General features: G+C 37.1%; 1 protein-coding gene across 3 annotated transcripts in view; it reads left to right on the top strand.

The window, feature by feature from the left end:
* Positions 1-19,507, top strand: part of DMXL2 (Dmx like 2) — a 174,850-nt gene that overhangs the window by 27,278 nt on the left and 128,065 nt on the right. For all 3 annotated transcript variants that reach the window (XM_025390578.1, XM_025390580.1, XM_025390579.1), the window contains exons 2-3: positions 11,641-11,766; positions 19,234-19,305. In XM_025390578.1, coding sequence (XP_025246363.1) covers positions 11,641-11,766; positions 19,234-19,305 — 198 coding nt within the window. The remainder of the gene's footprint in view (positions 1-11,640; positions 11,767-19,233; positions 19,306-19,507) is intronic.

The raw sequence follows: 19,507 nt of genomic DNA, 5'->3' as shown, positions 1-19,507 counted from the left end.
AAATACCAACATTTAGATTAAATGGTTTTCCAGAAATTTCCAATAGTTACAAAAATAATTTGAAGTTGTCATAAATATTACCTGTTAATGTTGGTATATATGACATAATATACAATTAACTTTAAAACTTTCAAATGTGAAATGTGTTAAGAACAAATTGAGAAACAGTATTGTGGCTTGGTGTGGTGGCTCACGCCGGTAACTCACAGCACTTTAGGAGGATGAGGCCTGTAATCCCAGCGCTCCTGGCCAGATCACCTGAGCCCAGGAGTTCGAAACTAGCCTGGACAACATGATAAAATACTGTCTCTACCAAAAAATAAAAAAAAATTAACAGGGTGTGGTGCTTGCATCTGTGGTCCCACCTATTTGGGAGGCTGAAGTGGGAGGATTGCTTGAGTCTGGGAGGTGGTGGGTGAAGAGAGCCAAGATTGTGCCACTGCACTCCAGCCTAGGGGACAGGGTGAGACCTTATCTCAGAAAGAAAAAAAAAAAACCCTAAACAATATTGGGTCATTTAAAAATGTTCTTTTTATTTCTTTAGAAGTAGCTATTTTAAAAAGTAGTATTTTACTTCATTATTTGTTACGAAGGAAATTGTTACATACTCCAAGCTTTTGAGAATAAATTTGAGGCTAAAAGGTGACTGTAGGTTTTTATACATGTTGGCCAGGCCATGGGGCTGATTTTTACAGTATTGCTGTTATTTTAGTTTATTTTATTTTAGAGATTTTTGACAATGAATACTTTGAATGGCTTATTCTTGACACTGACATATAAATAGTTATTAACAGTACTGACATATAAAATATAAGAGATAAGATTTTTGACTTGTACTTCTGGATCTACCTTTTATTGAGAATGTAGGCAAGCTGGAGATAGAGTTGGTTTTATAATGGTTAATTAGAGCAAATAATTATTGCGTATTTTGCTTTTCAAGGTCTCATTTTCCTTTCAGATATTACTACCACCAGTAAACAAAAAAACACATTTTTCTTCTTTATCAGAGGCATGTAAATAGACTTAGTTTGGACCAAAAGTATGTTTCTCTTTAGCTTAGTACTTAGAAGTTTGTTATAGTTCCATCTATTAGTAAATTATCAAAATTGGCGAGTTTTTTTTAGTAACATTAAATTGCTCTTTTTAAAGTCTAAATTTAAAATTTTATTTTTATAAAGAAAGTTCTTTCTTTCAGGCCAGTTGCTGTTTTGGAGTAGTTAGGAAGAAATTTGAAATCATTTTGCCTTTTACCACTTACTCATAAACACTTAGAATGTTTTCTTAAGTTTTCTTCTGTTGTTTTTTTGCTGGCCATAGATTTTTGTTTTTACATATTTGTAGTCAAGCTCTGTCTTATGTTTCCCTCAACATACCACCCACAGCTCTGCTTTTTTCTACTGCTACTTGTGTAAATTTTGTTAATTTTGCTTTTTCTGATACAAGTTGTTTCTAAGAGGAACAGCCCCTTTGATTACCACACAAGCAGTTGTTATTAGGTTATTTCCAACATTTCCGTACTCATCATTGACTTATGTTAAACTTTTTTGCTCTAAGCTTTCTTCATGCTGTTTAGTTCCTTTTTCATGTGTTTATTTTGCTTATTCAGCACTCTTGAGTGGACTTTGGGCAGTTAGAATAACTGAATCATATCAGTAAAGTGTGTTCTCAATCATGTGGACAAAAGAACTTACTCAAATGCTACCCCTTCCCTGCTTTTCTTACTGTAGTGTGAACTTATATCTCAATGGTAGGAGTTTTATTTATCTTGGAATTGGCGGTGCCTGGTGGTGGGTGGGAGTTAATAATGGTAAGGGTTTGTAGGTGTGAAAAATTGCAGAAAGACAAATGGACCAATAATATGAATAGTCAGTTTACAGAGAAAGAAATATAAATGGCTGATGAATATATGAAAAGATGCTTATCTTCTAATAAAAATACATATTAGAACAGGGAGATGTCAGGTTTTGTTGGAATGGAAAGATTAAAACATTTGATAATGACTGGGGTTAGTGAGTAACTGGAGAAATAGGTACTTTTATACACCTTTGGGCTGTAATCTTTTTGGAAGACAATTTGCAGTTGCAATTAATTTTAATCACTGATCCAGCATATTATATCTTAGAATTTATCCTGTAGGGATTCTTGGACACATACACATATATCATCTATGCATACATGTTCATCGAAGCATTGTTTGAAATAGTAAAAGACTGGAAACAACCAAAATTATGGCAAAGCCACAACATGAAATATTAATACTGTGCAACTATTAAGAAGAATGAAGTAATTTCCTCTGTGCTGATGTAGAAAGTTCTTCAAGATGCATTGTTAACTAAGTGGAAAAGAAGTGGCAGAATTGTGTATAGCATGATCCCATTTATGTTAAAAGAAGATTTATAAAAGATATACTTTTATATATTGAATATTTCAGGAAGGGTTCATAGGTAATTATTAAGTAATTGCTTCCTGGGAATGAGAAGGGGTGGGGTAAGAAGGGTGAACAGGATGAGAAGATGACTTCATTTTCTTATTTAATTTTAAAATTTAGTATATGTGTTATTTCCTCTATGAAAAAGAAAATCTTGTTACTGAAAACATTAAAATTAAACATTTTATGTGCCTTATTTACCTTGTACATGATTTCAATGGATATGTGACTTGTGAAATTTCTTGCTTAATCAGGAATGTATTTAATAAGGAAACCTATTTGTCCTTTTAGAAATTAATAATTCTGAGAGTATCATAAAGAGCTAGGATTTTAATTAGGTGACTAAAATGGAGAGAAGGAACGGGTGTTTTCTGGGAAATCTTTGTTAATCTGGGTTTTGTCCTCTTGGTTGTAAGATTTTTCGTATGTCAACATTGGCCTCTTAAGACTCTTTCTGTAAGATCTCTTGGTGCAACCAAGTAACCATCAAAGCCCAGACAACCGTGTCTTCTTATCAGTTTTTTTGTTTATGAGCAAAGATACAGCAGAAGTGAAGAATTGAAATGTAATTAACCAATAAAGAGCAAAAAATTTGAGCAACAGAAGACAAAACAATAGAAAAATGTCATTAGTGAAGTGGAAAAAACAGTAAAGAGGGCTGAGTTTGAATTATAGTCATGTATTTACCTTGTGACTTAGAAATTTGATTAAATCCTGTGAAATTCCGTTTTCAAAAATAATAAAGTGGGATTAGTAACCAACTTCTAGGACTGTTGCAGTCTTGAAAGAAAGATTAGGAATATAGAATGAAAATAGTATAATATCCTTCACCCAGTAGGTTTTTAATAAATGGTATCTCCTTCTTGTAATTATTTTTCTCTCTCTCTTTTTTTTTATACTTTATGTTCTAGGGTACATGTGCACAACGTGCAGGTTTGTTACATTTGTATACCTGTGCCATGTTGGTGTGCTGCACCCATTAACTCGTCATTTACATTAGGTATATATCCTAATGCTATCCGTCCCTGCTCCCCCTACCCCACAACAGGCCCCGGTGTGTGATGTTCCCCTTCCTGTGTCCAGGTGATCTCATTGTTCAATTCCCATCTGTGAGTGAGAGAACATGCGGGTTTGGTTTTCTGTTCTTGTGATAGTTTGCTGAGAATGATGGTTTCCAGCTGCATCCATGTCCCTACAAAGGATACGAACTCATCCTTTTTTATGGCTGCATAGTATTCCATGGTGTATATGTGCCACATTTTCTTAATCCAGTCTGTCATTGATGGACATTTGGGTTGGTTCCAAGTCTTTGCTATTGTGAATAGTGCTGCAGTAAACATATGTGTGCATGTGTCTTTATAGCAGCATGATTTATAATTCTTTGGGTATATACCCGGTAATGGGATGGCTAGGTCAAATGGTATTTCTAGTTCTAAATCCTTGAGGAATCGCCACACTGTTTTCCATAATGGTTGAACTAGTTTACAGTCCCATCAGCAGTGTAAAAGTGTTCCTATTTCTCCACATCCTCTCCAGCACCTGTTGTTTCCTGACTTTTTAATGATCGCCATTCTAACTGGTATGAGATGGTATCTCATTGTAGTTTTGATTTGCATTTCTCTGATGGCTAGTGATGGTGAGCATTTTTTCATGTGTCTGTTGGCTGCATAAATGTCTTCTTTTGAGACGTGTCTGTTCATATCCTTTGCCCACTTTTTGCTGGGGTTGTTTGCTTTTTCCTTGTAAATTTGTTTGAGTTCTTTGTAGGTTCTGGGTATTAGCCCTTTGTCAGATGAGTAGATTGCAAAAATTTTCTCCCATTCTGTAGGTTGCCTATCCACTCTGATGGTAGTTTCTTTTGCTGTGCAGAAGCTCTTTAATTTAATTAGATCCCATTTGTCAATTTTGGCTTTTGTTGCCATTGCTTTTGGTGTTTTAGACATGAAGTCCTTGCCAATGCCTACGTCCTGAATGGTATTGCCTAGGTTTTCTTCTAGGGTTTTTATGGTTTTAGGTCTAACATTTAAGTCTCTAATCCATCTTGAATTAATTTTCGTATAAGGAGTAAGGAAGGGATCCAGTTTCAACTTTCTACTTATGGCTAGCAAGTTTTCCCAGCACCATTTATTAAATAGGGAATCCTTTCCCCATTTCTTGTTTTTGTCAGGTTTGTCAAAGATCAGATGGTTGTAGATGTGTGGTATTATTTCTGAGGATTCTGTTCTGTTCCATTGGTCTATATCTCTGTTTTGGTACCAGTACCATGCTGTTTTGGTTACTGTAGCCTTGTAGTATAGTTTGAATTCAGGTATCGTGATGCCTCCAGCTTTGTTATTTTGACTTAGGATTGTCTTGGCAATGTGGGCTCTTTTTCGGTCCCATATGAACTTTAAAGTAGTTTTTTCCAATTCTGTGAAGAAAGTCATTGGTAGCTTAATGGGGATGGCATTGAATCTATAAATTACCTTGTGCAGTATGGCCATTTTCACGATACTGATTCTTGCTATCCATGAGCATGGAATGTTCTTCCATTTGTTTGTGTCCTCTTTTATTTCATTGAGCAGTGGTTTGTAGTTCTCCTTGAAAAGGTCCTTCACATGCCTTGTAAGTTGGATTCCTAGGTATTTTATTCTCTTTGAAGTAATTGTGAATGGGAGTCCATTCATGATTTGGCTCTCTGTTTGTCTGTTATTGGTGTATAAGAATGCTTGTGATTTTTACACACTGATTTTGTATCCTGAGACTTTGCTGAATTTGCTTGTCAGCTTGAGGAGATTTTGGGCTGAGATGATGGGGTTTTCCAAATATACAATCATGTCATCTGCAAACAGGGACAGTTTGACTTCTTCTTTTCCTAACTAAATACCCTTGATTTCTTTCTCTTGCCTGATTGCCCTAGCCAGAACTTCCAACACTATGTTGAATAGGTTTTCTAACTCTTAATAAGATGTGCCTTCTTCTGTAGAAAAGTAGACATATTTACAGTGATCAAAACTCACTCCCAGGGAGAGGTGGGAGTTTAATAGTAACACTCTTGCTATAGTATTCTTGGTAAGATTATAGTACTTCGTTAAACCTGTCAACATGCTTAATACACCTTCATTTATCAGGGTTTTTTTTTTTTTTTTTTTTTTGGTTTTTGAAGTTTAGACACATACCAGTAGTTATCAATGATCTCAAGCTTTGACCCTTTAACTTCCAGGATATTAAAACATCCAACTATTCTATAGTGAATGCCAATGTAATTAATCTATTGTATGCTGTAGTTTCATAGGAAATGTGGTCATGTTTGTTTAAGGTTTTTAAAAGTTTTCATTTTGTTACGCTCCACTTCAATTTATCTGAGACATAAAGGAAATTTGAGAAATTAGAAGTGTTTGTGGGATTAGAGTATTAGTTTTCTTTTCTGAAAATAATGTAGTTAAGACAATTATATATAAAACTAAAGTTAGAGAAGACTGAGTGAGTGTGTTATGCCTCTTCATACTGCATTTTAAAAGTCCTCTTAACATGTCTAATACTCCTTATCAGTGCTTTTTTTGTCTTTTAAATTTAGACGCATCTGTCAGTAGTTGTCAGTGATCCCAAAGTTTGCATTGTTCGTGAGGACATTAAACCCTCTAGAGCAGCGGTCTCCAACCTTTTTGGCACCAAGGACTGGTTTTGTGGAAGACAGTTTTTCTACAGCGAGTGGTGAGGGAGAGGGATGGTTTCGGGGTGATTCAAGCACATTATGTTTATCACTAGATTCTTATAAGGAGCATGCAACCTAGGTCCCTAGCATGTGCAGTTTGTAATAGGGCTTGCGTTCCTATGAAAGTCTAATGCCACCACTGATCTGACAGAAGGTGGAGCTCAGGCAGTAATGCTCACTCACTCACTGCTCACCTCCTACTTTGAGGCCCAGTTCCTCATAGGCCGTGGACTGGTGGTAGGAATTGGGGGCCCCTGCTCTAAAGAAAGCAGCAGTATCTTTATTGTGGTAATAATACCACAGCAAAGAAAAGAAACACATTCACACAACTTTAAATACAATTTTTAGGAGTTCAGAGACCTACTGAGGCCATCTGTGACTACGTCTATTAGACTTCAGGTTGAAAACTTTTAGTTTCAGTGTTCAAAGCAGAGAATACTTTTCTCTTTCCTAGTAGGATGGATTTGGTCTCTAAGAATAGGATTATAACAAGTGAGGGTTAATATTTTTAAAGTTTTATTTTGGATGTAACAGCTTATGCTACAGAATTATCTCTTAGTTACGAATTACTAATATCAGCTAATCATTATCATCCGTTTAGTACTTTTATAAAACAAATCCTCCCACATGAATGGAAGGAAAATAGTTTTTCTAAGACCCTTCCTCTTTTCTTGGGCCTTCTCTGTGGGTAGGGACTGAACCATATCCTTGATTTCTAGATAAAGTGTTTTATAGGTCAGTACTGTTTGAAGAGCAGGACACTGGTATATTGTGCTCTGGCATAGGTCAGCTCTACAAAGAATCCAAGGAGGGATAATCCAGTCAAGCGATTCCATTTCTCCAGAAAAGGCTTGCTGTCCTTTTCCTTGCCTCCCTATAATAATCCTGTGACCTGTCTCCCACATGTGAAGAAGTTAGTTTACTAACTTTACTAACTTAGCTTAGTCAGAAGTATTTCATTTATCTAACACAAAGGAGCCCACATCCATACTCTGTGGGGTCAATTTAGTATTTACTTATAGTCTTAACGAGCACCCTCTTTTCCTCCTGCACTATACATTCTTCCTCTGGTAATACTGGATTCTGAAAAAGAATGGAACAAAATCACTTTTGATCTGTCTAAAATTGAGAGAATGGGAATCTTTTGAGTAAATTATCGCTTTTGTATAAACTGTTGGTCTTTACAGAATGCTTATTCTGTGCTCCATGATGTGGTAAATTAATTGGGATTACAAAGATGAACATACTCCTTCTAGCACCAACAAGATCTTCATGGACTAGAGGTAGGGCAGTGCAGTGGAAACAGCAGGAACTTTACTGTGAAGCAAATGAATCCTCATTCTGTGAACTAGGGGAAATTACTTATCCTTTCTGGGCTTCAGTTTCTCCGTCTTCAAAAGCAGGCCTGTGAAGATAATGATAATTTTTGTAAAGATCCTAGCAAAACAGCTTGATCATAGTAGGTATTCAGTAAATGGTAAATTATAAGGAAGGCTCAGGTAGATTCTCTTCTAGTAGAACTTCTACATTTGTTGATACTGTTAGCTGAAAAATCAGTCAAAATCTCTCCCTCTTTTCTTAAGCTTATGAGGATAGGTTGGCCAAATTGTTAGCAACAAGACAGTGTCAGTGTTTCAGCTCCATGTTCTTTGACTAAGTTTCTAAGTGCTTAGACTTCTGGAGCCAGACATTCGGTTAGAAAGACTTAATAATTTATGACACAGCTATTTATTGAGAGCTGCTTATGTGCTAGGTGTTGGAACTACAGTGGTAAACAAGGACAAGGTGAGGTCCTTGCTCTGATGAACCATTCAGTATAGTGAGAACCAGACAGACATTAAACATGCCTTAAAGCCATTAAAATCTCATGGGCCCTCAGTTACAGAATACACATGATTCAGTACTGACTGATTATATGAGTCCCTTTTTCTTCCACACTTGGGTTATTTATGCATTAGACTCTTTGGAAAATGCCCCTGTGCACTTTTTCAAGCTGTTAGTGTGCAATAGTTTAAGAGATTCCATTCTAGCAGTAATCATGGTTATTATATAAAATGGTAGGCATTGCCTAACTCTGGTTCAACAGGAAACTAGCACCAGACATACGTTGTTCCATTTTGATGGGAATTACTAGTTTGGTAGGGGGGTTGAAACCATTCTAAACCAGTGGTCTTTAAACTTTCTATTTTTTTCCTTTTCTTGAGACAGGGTCTCACTTAGTCACCCAGGCTGGAGTGCAGTGGTGCAATCATAGCTCATTTCAGCCTTGACTTCCTGGGCTTAAGTGATCCTCTCACCTCAGTTTCCCAGGTAGCTGGGACTGCAGGCATGTGACACCATGCTAAGCTAATTTTTTGATGTTCTATAGAGATGAAGTCTCACTGTGTGTCCCAGGCTATTCGTGGACTCCTGGGCTCAAGTGATCCTCCTGCCTTGGCCTCCCAAAGTGTTGGGATTACAGGCATGGGCCACTGTACCCAACCTCTTAACCTTTAGTAGCTGTATAGTATTCCAATGTAATTCAGTAATTTATTTAACTACTCCTCACTGATGAGTGGTATAATTATTTTCAGTTTTTGCTACTATAAATACTGAGGCACTGAATGTCCTACATATATTTTGGCAAACTTTTATACATATATGTATATAAGTAGGGCAAAATAGGGACTATTAGGGTAAAATAGGGAATATTTGATCAAAAGGTATATTGTATTTAAGATTTTGATAGATATTGCCAAATTATTTTATCCATGCAGATTTTAATTTAAAGTCTGGAGTGGGACTGAGCAATCTGTGTTTTTGACAAGTTTCCTAGGTGATTTTGATGCCTCCAATTTGAACTATTGCCGGATCAGAAAAATGGAGTATAGTACACATCCTCTGGAAAACATCAGGCAATTATGGTTATCTAGGGAAGAGTAAAAAGCCTTTTCAGTGACTGAGCTGTAAGAGTGAATTTATCTTAAGTGGCAGTTGCTAGGGATGGCCCATCTTTAGAGAAACAAAGTATAGTAATATTTATCTGGAATGTTTTATGTCTTTTTGATATATAATGTAGGGAAAAGAATGTAAAAATTGTAAGGACCTGAGTTTGAACACTTTGCATTTAGTAACTGTAATCTTGGGCAAATTAATGAACTTGAATTTTTCTTTATATAATGATAATATCTACCTTCCAGGTTTGTTGCAAAGATTAAAGAGAGAATGATACAACACTTGTTGAGTACCTCTTCTGTCTTCTAGTATTTTATGGCTATCTCTGTCGTGGCAGTTTGTCATTTAGCTTTAATTAGTAATTTACCTAGTCATCTCCCCATTAGAGTAACTGGGACCATGTCTTGTACTTTAGTGTTCCCAGTCACTAGCCCAGACTCGAGACTTGGTGCACTATTCTGTTACTTAAATGACTGTGTATATTTTCCATTTTACTGTTCATAAGTATCCTAAGAGACAAGTATTATTTGCTTCATTTTACCATGAGGAAATGCTCAGGGAACTTAAATAACTTTCTTAAGATAGCGCAGCATGGCATAACCAAAATTGAAAACTGTGTGTGTGATTTCAAACTAGATAAAGTCTGTGCTTTTTCCATGAATCCACTTTGCTGAGATAATGATATAAGGCATGTTGGAAATTTTGAAATTGCTACTCAAGTGTAAGATGATTTTTGTTATTTTAATACTATACTTTAAAAATTAGCATGGTGATTGAAACATTTCTTCTGCATATACTCAATATTCTTCAGTTTGGCTTTCCTGAATTCATGGTATAACCAAGTCTGCCTTGTCTGTAAGAATGTAAGTGATCATTTCCTCTTGTGAGTGATTTTTCTCTATTTTTCTTGCTTAAAATTCTGTCTTTGCTTTTCTTTTGGTGAAATTTTTGATTTTTATAAACACATGGTTTAAGATGTTTTATATAGTGGTTACGGCAGGATTTTGGTAACATTGGAAGTTTTAGTAGAAGTAATGTTGTCTTCCTGTCTGGTCTTCATCTTCATTTCCGTCTTTCATTAGCAGCCTTATATGGACCCCTTCAGGGCATGGGTCACTGATTCGGATGTCATCACATGTCAGCCCTGCTATTGGATATCTGTATTTTGTAGGTCATAACCACATTGCTTAAGGGTGTGGAAACAGAGAGGAAAATACCATTTCATAAGTTTTATGTTTATCTTGCTTTTTTTTTTTTTTAATTTATTTATTATTATTATACTTTAAGTTGTAGGGTACATGTGCATAACGTGCAGGTTTGTTACATATGTATACTTGTGCCATGTTGGTCTGCTGCACCCATCAACTCGTCATTTACATCAGGTATAACTCCCAATGCAATCCCTCCCCCCTCCCCCCTCCCCATGATAGGCCCCAGTGTGTGATGTTCCCCTTCCTGAGTCCAAGTGATCTCATTGTTCAGTTCCCACCTATGAGTGAGAACATGCGGTGTTTGGTTTTCTGTTCTTGTGATAGTTTGCTAAGAATGATGGTTTCCAGCTGCATCCATGTCCCTACAAAGGACGCCACTCCTATTCAACATAGTATCTTGCTTTTAATGGCGCTTTTCTTTTGAGAATTGGGTTGTTAGGTTGTTTTGAATATTTAATCATAAATAGTTGGGAAGAAAAAGAAAAATGTCCCCACTCTCTGACCCTTATGTCATAAAATTCACAACGTTGCAAAACAGGAATAGCATACAGCAAGAAGTGTTGCAATAGGAAGAAATGTGTGGTTTTACTTATTAGAGTTGGACATGGGAATTTTCCCAACAATTTCTGTTTTGTAGCCTATTTTCCAGACCATATAGGGATATTTGCCCAATATTCTATATAAATTTGTTCATTTTATGTTTTATTTGACTTTTTTTTTTTACCTTTGGTAAAACAGCTTTGGGTTGGTTTCCTTTCTCCCTCAGGCCTGATGATGTTGGGGATGGATGGTGGATGTTGGAGGCAGGCTGCGTTATGGATTCATTTGAGTCATTGATGCATTTAAGTTTAGCCATTGCCTTAGTACATGTAATTCTGCCTTTGTTGTTCATGTCTACTTCACTAGCTCTTTAAGGCATGTGGAATTGTGTTGGAAAATGCATGCCTGATTTCCATCTTGATGTTTCTTAAGTCTGGTTTGAACCCTGGGAACACAGTTGCAGTCTTCAATGTCTTAGTATTTTTAGATGGAGCTTTTATACTTTAGGGTTTACTGAGATGAACTTTGGAGAGAAAGTCTAAACAGAATAATTTATGACCTGCAGGAACAGAGGATGTCATGTTTAAGAACGGGAAGAACCCTTTTCCTGTTAGTAACAGTTGTTGAATGATAATGCATGGAGTGTCATCAGTTTTTTTTCATGTGATTTTTAATGTTCTTATTTAGAAATTGATATTCTTATATTAACTATTTTGGAAAATGTCCCAAGGTATACTTTATAATGGCAGTAAAATCTAAGATAAAATATTATGTAATAAGGTTTCAAAAGTTATGTATCTTATATATTGTAAAACTTTTTTTTTTTTTTTTAGGCATATGGATCAGGCTGTGATATTGTTATTTTGGCAAATGACTTTGAATGTGTACAGATCATTCCTGGTGCTAAGCATGGAAACATCCAAGTCAGCTGTGTGGAGTGTTCTAACCAACAAGGAAGAGTAAGGGATTTAATTTCTTTACTAAATGTCATTTAAAAATGTGTTTAATAATCTCAGAATATTCTCATCCTTTTATGCAAAGCTTGTCTAAAATTTCTTATGTATTGCTTGGGTGGCTGTTAATAGAAGTTGTAAAGCGATAGGTTTATACAAATTGTAAAGTGCCATTAAACTGATAATTTGACAATTGTTCTACAGCTGTATGTATACGGTCTTCAAAGATCTGTAGGCCTTACAATCCTGTGCATACTGACATTCTGCCAGTTACTACTTCTAGCAGCCATTAAGCCAGTAAGGGGAAGTAAACTTTTATCTTCTCTACCTAGCACCCCTTATATCCCTCATACTATAACATCAAAGTTGTATTAAGAAATTCTGCAAGTTGTTAATGTCTAATATCATGCTTGTCATATAGGAAGAGATTTGTAAAATCTGTTAGCATAATGAAACTTTTTTTGTTGAGTGAAGAGTCTTATAGTTCATTCAGGCTTTAAAACAGACGGTTTATTTTGAAATAGTTAAAATTTCATCATATGTACCTCTCCCACAATTTTCAAACATAATGTACATCAAATGTTGGTTGCATGTCAATATGGCATGTTTGCTGTATACTCCAGCAATTCAGTAAGGCCAATTCTATGTAGCCGAGTTGAATGTCTCTACAAGAACAGAGAAATAAGATTTTTACCTATAGTCATTGTAATAGTTTAAACTATTGTAGTGTTCTAGAAATTGTTCTTTATTGGGTAACAAATTTGGTCAAGGATGTGTTAAATCAGAATATTCATGTTGATAAATAGTAATCATACAAATTTATACTGAATGGTAAATTATGGTTACTTTATTATACCATTTATCCTGCCCTATCCTACTGCCCATATCAAGCTTTAATATTTGTGTAAATGTACCAGTACTTGACAGTTCAGTGATACATTTGACCTAGTATTGGAACACTGGATTTCCTGGTGTTTCCTGATACTCGTTTCTTGCTTTTCTAATTTTCCCCCCAGGTACTCCCCACCCTCAAGCATTGCTTACACTTATTTTAGAAAACACGGAGAGGGTCAGATTTCTCTCGTTTTTTGTTGCTCTTCTCTCTAGGCCAAGCAAGGTAGCTTAAGCCTGCCTAAAGTTGTATGATAGTTGTCAGAGGTGAATTTTAGTAAATAGCTCAAGTGCCGGTGATAATCGCAATGAACACATTCTCTGGGAGTAAAATTTTTTAAAAAGGTATGTAAGACATTGGTATTCATACCATGGGAAACAGAGCAACTTGTGTTTCTACTTTTCTTGAGCTGGTTTAATGTAAATAAGGCAAAATTGTAGTATCTTTATTGTCTTTGTTGACATCTTCCTTTAGCTTTTATCCCCCAGTTCTTGTGGTGATAACTTTCACATTCGTGACTTTGTATTAGTCTGTTATAAGCATTCATTCATTCATTGACATGTTGAATGGAATCATTCACAGCACTTTTTGCATGTTATTTGAAGTAGCTTTCTGTTGTGGATTATGATTTTTCTTGGAAAGAATGTTAGATGTTAGGTAAGAGTTAAAATCACTTTTTGGCATGACAGTGCCTTAAAAATCACAGGGGATATTTTTGGCAGACCTTAAAAGAATATATACCTAATGAAGTTTTAAAGGTTAACTGGGGTGCAGAGGTGTCAGAAAGGATGGTTTTTGGTCTGTGCCCTGTAGTTAATTCCATCTTACCAAGAGGAGGATGAACTTGGAACTAGCCTTCAAGAAATTATTGGAAAACAGGCTCTGGTAGTTTCTAGGAACAGAGGGATTTATGTCTTTTCTTATCAGGTATGTGACATGGGACAAAATCCTCCTGGTCCCTAAATTTCTTGCTTCAGTCCTCTGGAGATGTCTCCTTCAGCTCTTTCCCCCAGGTGCAGTGTATGGCTCCCTGACTTCTTCTTGGCCTGTTTTTTCTATTCCTTCCTCTACATGGTGTCCCAATTGGTATTTTCTGTTTGATGGTATAATTAGGCCATTTTATTTGAAATATTTTTAAGACCTGTTATTAATTGATGCTTTTCTCATGGGTTTTATATTATTTTCACTGGATTATAAAGTTTCGGACAAAGATGTGTGCTTTTGAAATGTATTTTTTAATAGTTGTTTTTACATTAAAAATAAAATTCTTATGAAAAATGTGATTTTTTTAATGTGCATATATATATTTTTATTATACTTTTTAAGTTCTGGGGCACATGTGCAGAACGTGTAAGTTTGTTACATAGATATACACATGCCATGGTGGTTTGCTTCACCCATCAACCCATCATCTACATTAGGTATTTCTCCTAAGTCTATCTCTTCTCTAGGCCCCCTACCCCCTGACAGGCCCTGGTGTGTGATGTTTCCCTCCCAGTGTCCATGTGTTCTCATTGTTCAATTCCCACTTATGAGTGAGAACATACAGTGTTTGCTTTTCTGTTCGTGTGTTAGTTTGCTGAGAAAATGGTTTCCAGCTTCATCCACGTCCCTTCAAAGGACATGAACTCATCCTTTTTTATGACTGCATAGTATTCCATGGTGTATATGTGCCACATTTTCTTTATCCAGTCTGTCATTGATGGGCATTTGGGCAGATTCCAAGTCTTTGCTATTGTGAATAGAGCCACAGTAAACATACATGTGCATGTGTCTTTACAGTAGAATGATTTATAATCCTTTGGGTATATACCCCATAATGGGATTGCTGGGTCAAATGGTATTTCTGGTTCTAGATCCTGGAGTAATCGCCACACTGTCTTCCACAATGGTTGAACTAATTTACACTCCCACCAACAGTGTAGAAGCGTTCCTATTTCTCCACATCCTCTCCAGCATCTGTTGTTTCCTGACTTTTTAATGATCATCATTCTAACTGGTGTGAGATGGTATCTCATTGTGGTTTTGATTTGCATTTCTCTAATGCCCAGTGATGATGAGCATTTTTTTTTCGTATGTTTATTGCTTATGAGCTTAAGGAGATTTTGGGCTGAGATGATGGGGTTTTCTAAATATACAATCATGTCATCTGCAAACAGAGACAATTTGACTTCCTCTTTTCCTTATTGAATACCCTTTATTTATTTCTCCTGCCTGATTGCCCTGGCCAGAACTTCCAATATCATGTTGAATCGGAGTGTTGAGAGAGGGCATCCTTGTCTTGTACTGGTTTGCAAAGGGAATGCTTCCCGTTTTTGCCCATTCAGTATGATATTGGCTGTGGGTTTGTCATAAATAGCTCTTATTATTTTGAGATACGTTCCATCAATGCCTAGTTTATTGAGAGTTTTTAGCGTGAAGGGCTGTTGAATTTTGTCAAAGGCCTTTTCTGCATCTATTGAGATAATCATGTGGGTTTTGTCATTGGTTCTCTTTATGCGATGGATTACATTTATTGATTTGTGTATGTTGGACCAGCCTCGCATCCCAGGGATGAAGCCAACTTGATCGTAATGGACAAGCTTTTTGATGTGCTGCTGGATTTGGTATGCCAGTATTTTATTGAGGATTTTTACATCAATGTTTATCAGCCATATTGGCGTAAAATTTTCTTTTCTGGTTGTGTCTTTGCCAGGTTTTGGTATCAGGATGATGCTGGCCTCATAAAATGAGTTAGGGAGGATTCCCTCTTTTTTTATTGTTTGGAATAGTTTCAGAAGGAATGGTACCAGCTCCTTTTTGTACCTCTGGTAGAATTTGGCTGTGAATCCGTCTGGTCCTGGACTTTTTTTGGTTAGTAGGCTATTAATTACTGCCTCAATTTCAGAACTTGTTATTGGTCTATTCAGGGATTCAGCTTCTTCCTGGTTTAGTCTTGGGAGGGTGTATGTGTCCAGGAATTTATCCATTTCTTCAAGATTTTCTAGTTTATCTGTGTAGAGGTGTTTATAATATTCTCTGATGGTAGTTTGTGTTTCTGTGGGATCGCTGGTGATATCCTCTTTATCATTTTTTAATGTGTCTATTTGATTCTTTTCTGTTTGTTAGTCTGTCTAGCAGTCTATGTATTTTGTATTTTGTTAATCTTTTCAAAAACCAGTTCCTGGATTCATTGATTTTTTGAAGGGTTTTTTGTGTCTCTGTCTCCTTCAGTTCTGCTCTGATCTTAGTTATTTCTTGTCTTCTGCTAGCTTTTGAATATGTTTGCTCTTGCTTCTCTAGTTCTTTTAATTGTGATGTTAGGGTGACGATTTTAGATCTTTCCTGCTTTCTCTTGTGGGCATTTAGTGGTATAAATTTCCCTCTAACACTGCTTTAAATGTGTCCCAGAGATTCTGGTATGTTGTGTCTTTGTTGTCATTGGTTTCAGAGAACATCTTTATTTCTGCCTTCATTTTGTTATTTACCCAGTAGTCATTCAGGAGCAGGTTGTTCAGTTTCCATGTAGTTGTGAGATTTTGAGTAAGTTTCTTAATCCTGAGATCTGATTTGATTGCACTGTGGTCTGAGAGACTCTTTGTTATGACCATTCTTTTGCATTTGCTGAGGAGTGTTTTACTTCCAATTATGTGGTCAGTTTTAGAATAAGTGTGATGTGGTGCTGAGAATAATGTATACTCTGTTGATTTGGTGTGGAGAGTTCTGTAGATGTCTATTAGGTCTACTTGGTGCAGAGCTGAGTTCAAGCCCTGGTATCCTTGTTATTTTCTGTCTTATTGATCTGTCTAATATTGACAGTGGAGTGTTAAAGTCTCCCACTATTATCGTTTGGGAGTCTAAGTCTCTTTGTAGGTGTTTAATAACTTGCTTTATGAATCTGGGTGCCCCTGCATTGGGTGCATATATATTTAGGATAGTTAGCTCTTCTTGTTGAATTGATCCCTTTGCCATTATGTAATGCCATTCTTTGTCTCTTTTGATCTTTGTTGGTTTAAAGTCTGTTTTATCAGAGACTATGATTGCCATCCCTGCTTTTTTTTTTGGTTTCTATTTTCTTGGTAAATATTCCGCCATCCCTTTATTTTGAGCCTATATGCTTCTCTGCATGTGAGATGGGTCTCCTGAATACAGCACACTGATAGATCTTGACTCTTTATCCAGTTTGCTAGTCTGTGTCTTTTAATTAGGGCATTTAGCTCGTTTACATTTAAGGTTAGTATTGTGATGTATGAATTTGATCCTGTCATTATGATGCTAGCTGATTATTTTGCCTGTTGGTTGATGTAGTTTTTTCATAGCATTGATGGTCTTTAAAATTTGGTATGTTTTTGCAGTGGCTGGTACCAGTTGTTCCTTTCCATGTTTAGTGCTTCCTTCAGGAGCTCTTGTAAGGCAGGCTTGGTGGTGACAAAATCTCTCAGCATTTGCTTGTCTGTAAAGCATTTTATTTCTCCTTTGCTTAAGAAACTTAGTTTGGCTGGATATGAAATTCGGGTTGAAAATTCTTCTCTTTAAGAATGTTGAATATTGGCCCCCACTGTCTTCTGGCTTGTAGAGTTTCTTGCCAGAGATCTGCTGTAAGTCTGACGGGCTTCCTTTTGTGGGTAACCCGACCGTTTCTCTGGCTGCCCTTAACATTTTTTCCTTCATTTCAACCTTGGTTAATCTGACAATTATGTGTGTTGGGGTTGCTCTTCTCGAGGAATATCTTTGTGGTGTTCTCTGTATTTCCTCAATTTGAATGTTGGCCTGTCTTTCTAGGTTGGGGAAGCTCTGCTGGATAATATCCTGAAGAGTGTTTTCCAACTTGGTTCCATTCTCCCTGTCACTTTCAGGTACACCAATCAAACGTAGATTTTGTCTTTTCACATAGTCCCATATTTCTTGAAGGCTTTGTTCATTTCTTTTCACTCTTTATTCTCTAATCTTGTCTTCTCGCTTTATTTCATTGAGTCGATCTTTAATCTCTGATACCCTTTCTTCTGCTTGACTGATTCAGCTATTGATAACTTGTGTATGTTTCATGAAGTTCTCATGCTGTGTTTTTCCACTCCATCGGGTCATTTATGTTCCTCTCTAAGCTGGTTATTCTAGTTAGCAATTCGTCTAACCTTTTTTGAAGGTTCTTAGCTTCCTTGTATTGGTTTAGAATATGCTCCTTTAGCTCGGAGGAGTTTGTTATTACCCACCTTCTGAAGCCTACTTCTGTCAATTTGTCATTCTCCATCCAGTTTTGTTCCCTTGCTGGCGAGGAGTTGTGATTCTTTGGAGGAGAAGAGGTGTTTTGGTTTTGGGAATTTTCAGCCTTTTTGCACTGGTTTCTCCCCATCTTCATGGATTTATCTACCTTTTTTTTTTTTGATGTTGGTGATGTTGATAGTCTTCCTTTCTGTTTGTTAGTTTTCCCTCTAACAGTCGGGCCCCTCTGCTGCAGGTCTGCTGAAGTTTGCTGGAGGTCCACTCCAGACCCTGTTTGCCTGGGTATCACCAGTGGAGGCTGCAGAACAACAAAGATTGCTGCCTGTTTCTTCCTCTGGGAGATGCTAGGCAGAGCTATCCTGTAGGAGGTGTCTGTTGGCCCCTACTGGGAGGTGTCTCCCAGTCTGGATACAGGGGGGGGTCAGGGACCCACTTGAGGAGGCAGTCTGTCCTGTATCAGAGCTCGAATGCTGCACTGGGAGAACTGCTGCTCTCTTTAGAGCTGTCAGGCAGGGACGTTTAAGTCTGCTGAAGCTGCACCCACAGTCACCCCTTCCCCCAGGGACTCTGTCCCAGGGAGCTGTTGGTGGGCTCTGCTTAGTTCAGACTTCCTGGCAGCTTTGTTTACACTGTGAGGGTAAAACGACCTACTCAAGCCTCAGCAATGGAGGATGCACCTCCCCCCACCAAGCTCGAGCATCCCAGGTCGACCTCAGACTGCTGTGATAGCAGTGAGAATTTCAAGCCAGTGGATCTTAGCTTGCTGGGCTTCGTGGGTGTGGGATCCACTGAGCCAAGCACCAGAGAAAATTTCCTGTTCTGCCAGTTGTGAAGACCGTGGGAAAAGTGCAGTATCTGGGCCGGAGTGTTCTGTCCCTCCCGGTACAGTCTCTCACAGCTTTCCTTCGCTAGGAAAGGGAAATACCCCAATCCCTTGCACTTCTCGTGTGAGACAATGCCCCACCCTGTTTCGGCTCACTTTCCATGGGTTGCACCCACTGTTCAGCCAGTCCCAATGAGATGAACCTGGTACTTCAGCTGGAAATGCAGGAATCACCTGCTTTCTGCATCCATCTCGTTGGGAGCTGCAGACCAGAGCTGTTCCTATTCGGCCATCTTGCCAGCTGTCCATCCAAATATGATTTCTTTGAGTAGGTCAGCCTTGTATTTGATATGTAAAATAAAGCCTGCTGAATTTTTTGATAACAGAGGAGAGACTCTTAACTCCAGTACACTTCCAGGTATATTTATGGAAGGAAATAAACTATGAATACTGTATTGAGATTATATTATATATAATCAGTTTATACATTATTATGAAAAGGAAGATACCTTTATTTTACCCTTTTCTAGATATTAATGCCATATTTATTCTTTTTTAGATTGCAGCTTCATATGGTAATGCTGTTTGTATATTTGAGCCCTTGGGCATAAATTCTCATAAAAGAAATTGTGTAAGTATTAACCAATAATAGAATACTTTTAGAATCTAGTTAACTTTAGAATCCAATTGATGTTAATAAAAGCTCCTTAGGAGCTAGTGCTGAACGTAGACTAGAGTATCAGTGAAAAATTGGTCTAGTGCTTTATGTTAGGATCCTTACATTCACTGGGGATACATCCCTAGTGCTTTTAGAAACCCAAGTCTCTAGAATA

The sequence above is a fragment of the Theropithecus gelada genome, chromosome 7a (assembly GCF_003255815.1).
Source record: "Theropithecus gelada isolate Dixy chromosome 7a, Tgel_1.0, whole genome shotgun sequence".
In the NCBI taxonomy this organism is placed as follows: domain Eukaryota; kingdom Metazoa; phylum Chordata; class Mammalia; order Primates; family Cercopithecidae; genus Theropithecus; species Theropithecus gelada.
The sequence above is the reverse complement of the archived record's forward strand: the minus strand, read 5'-3'. Positions and strand labels throughout refer to the sequence as shown.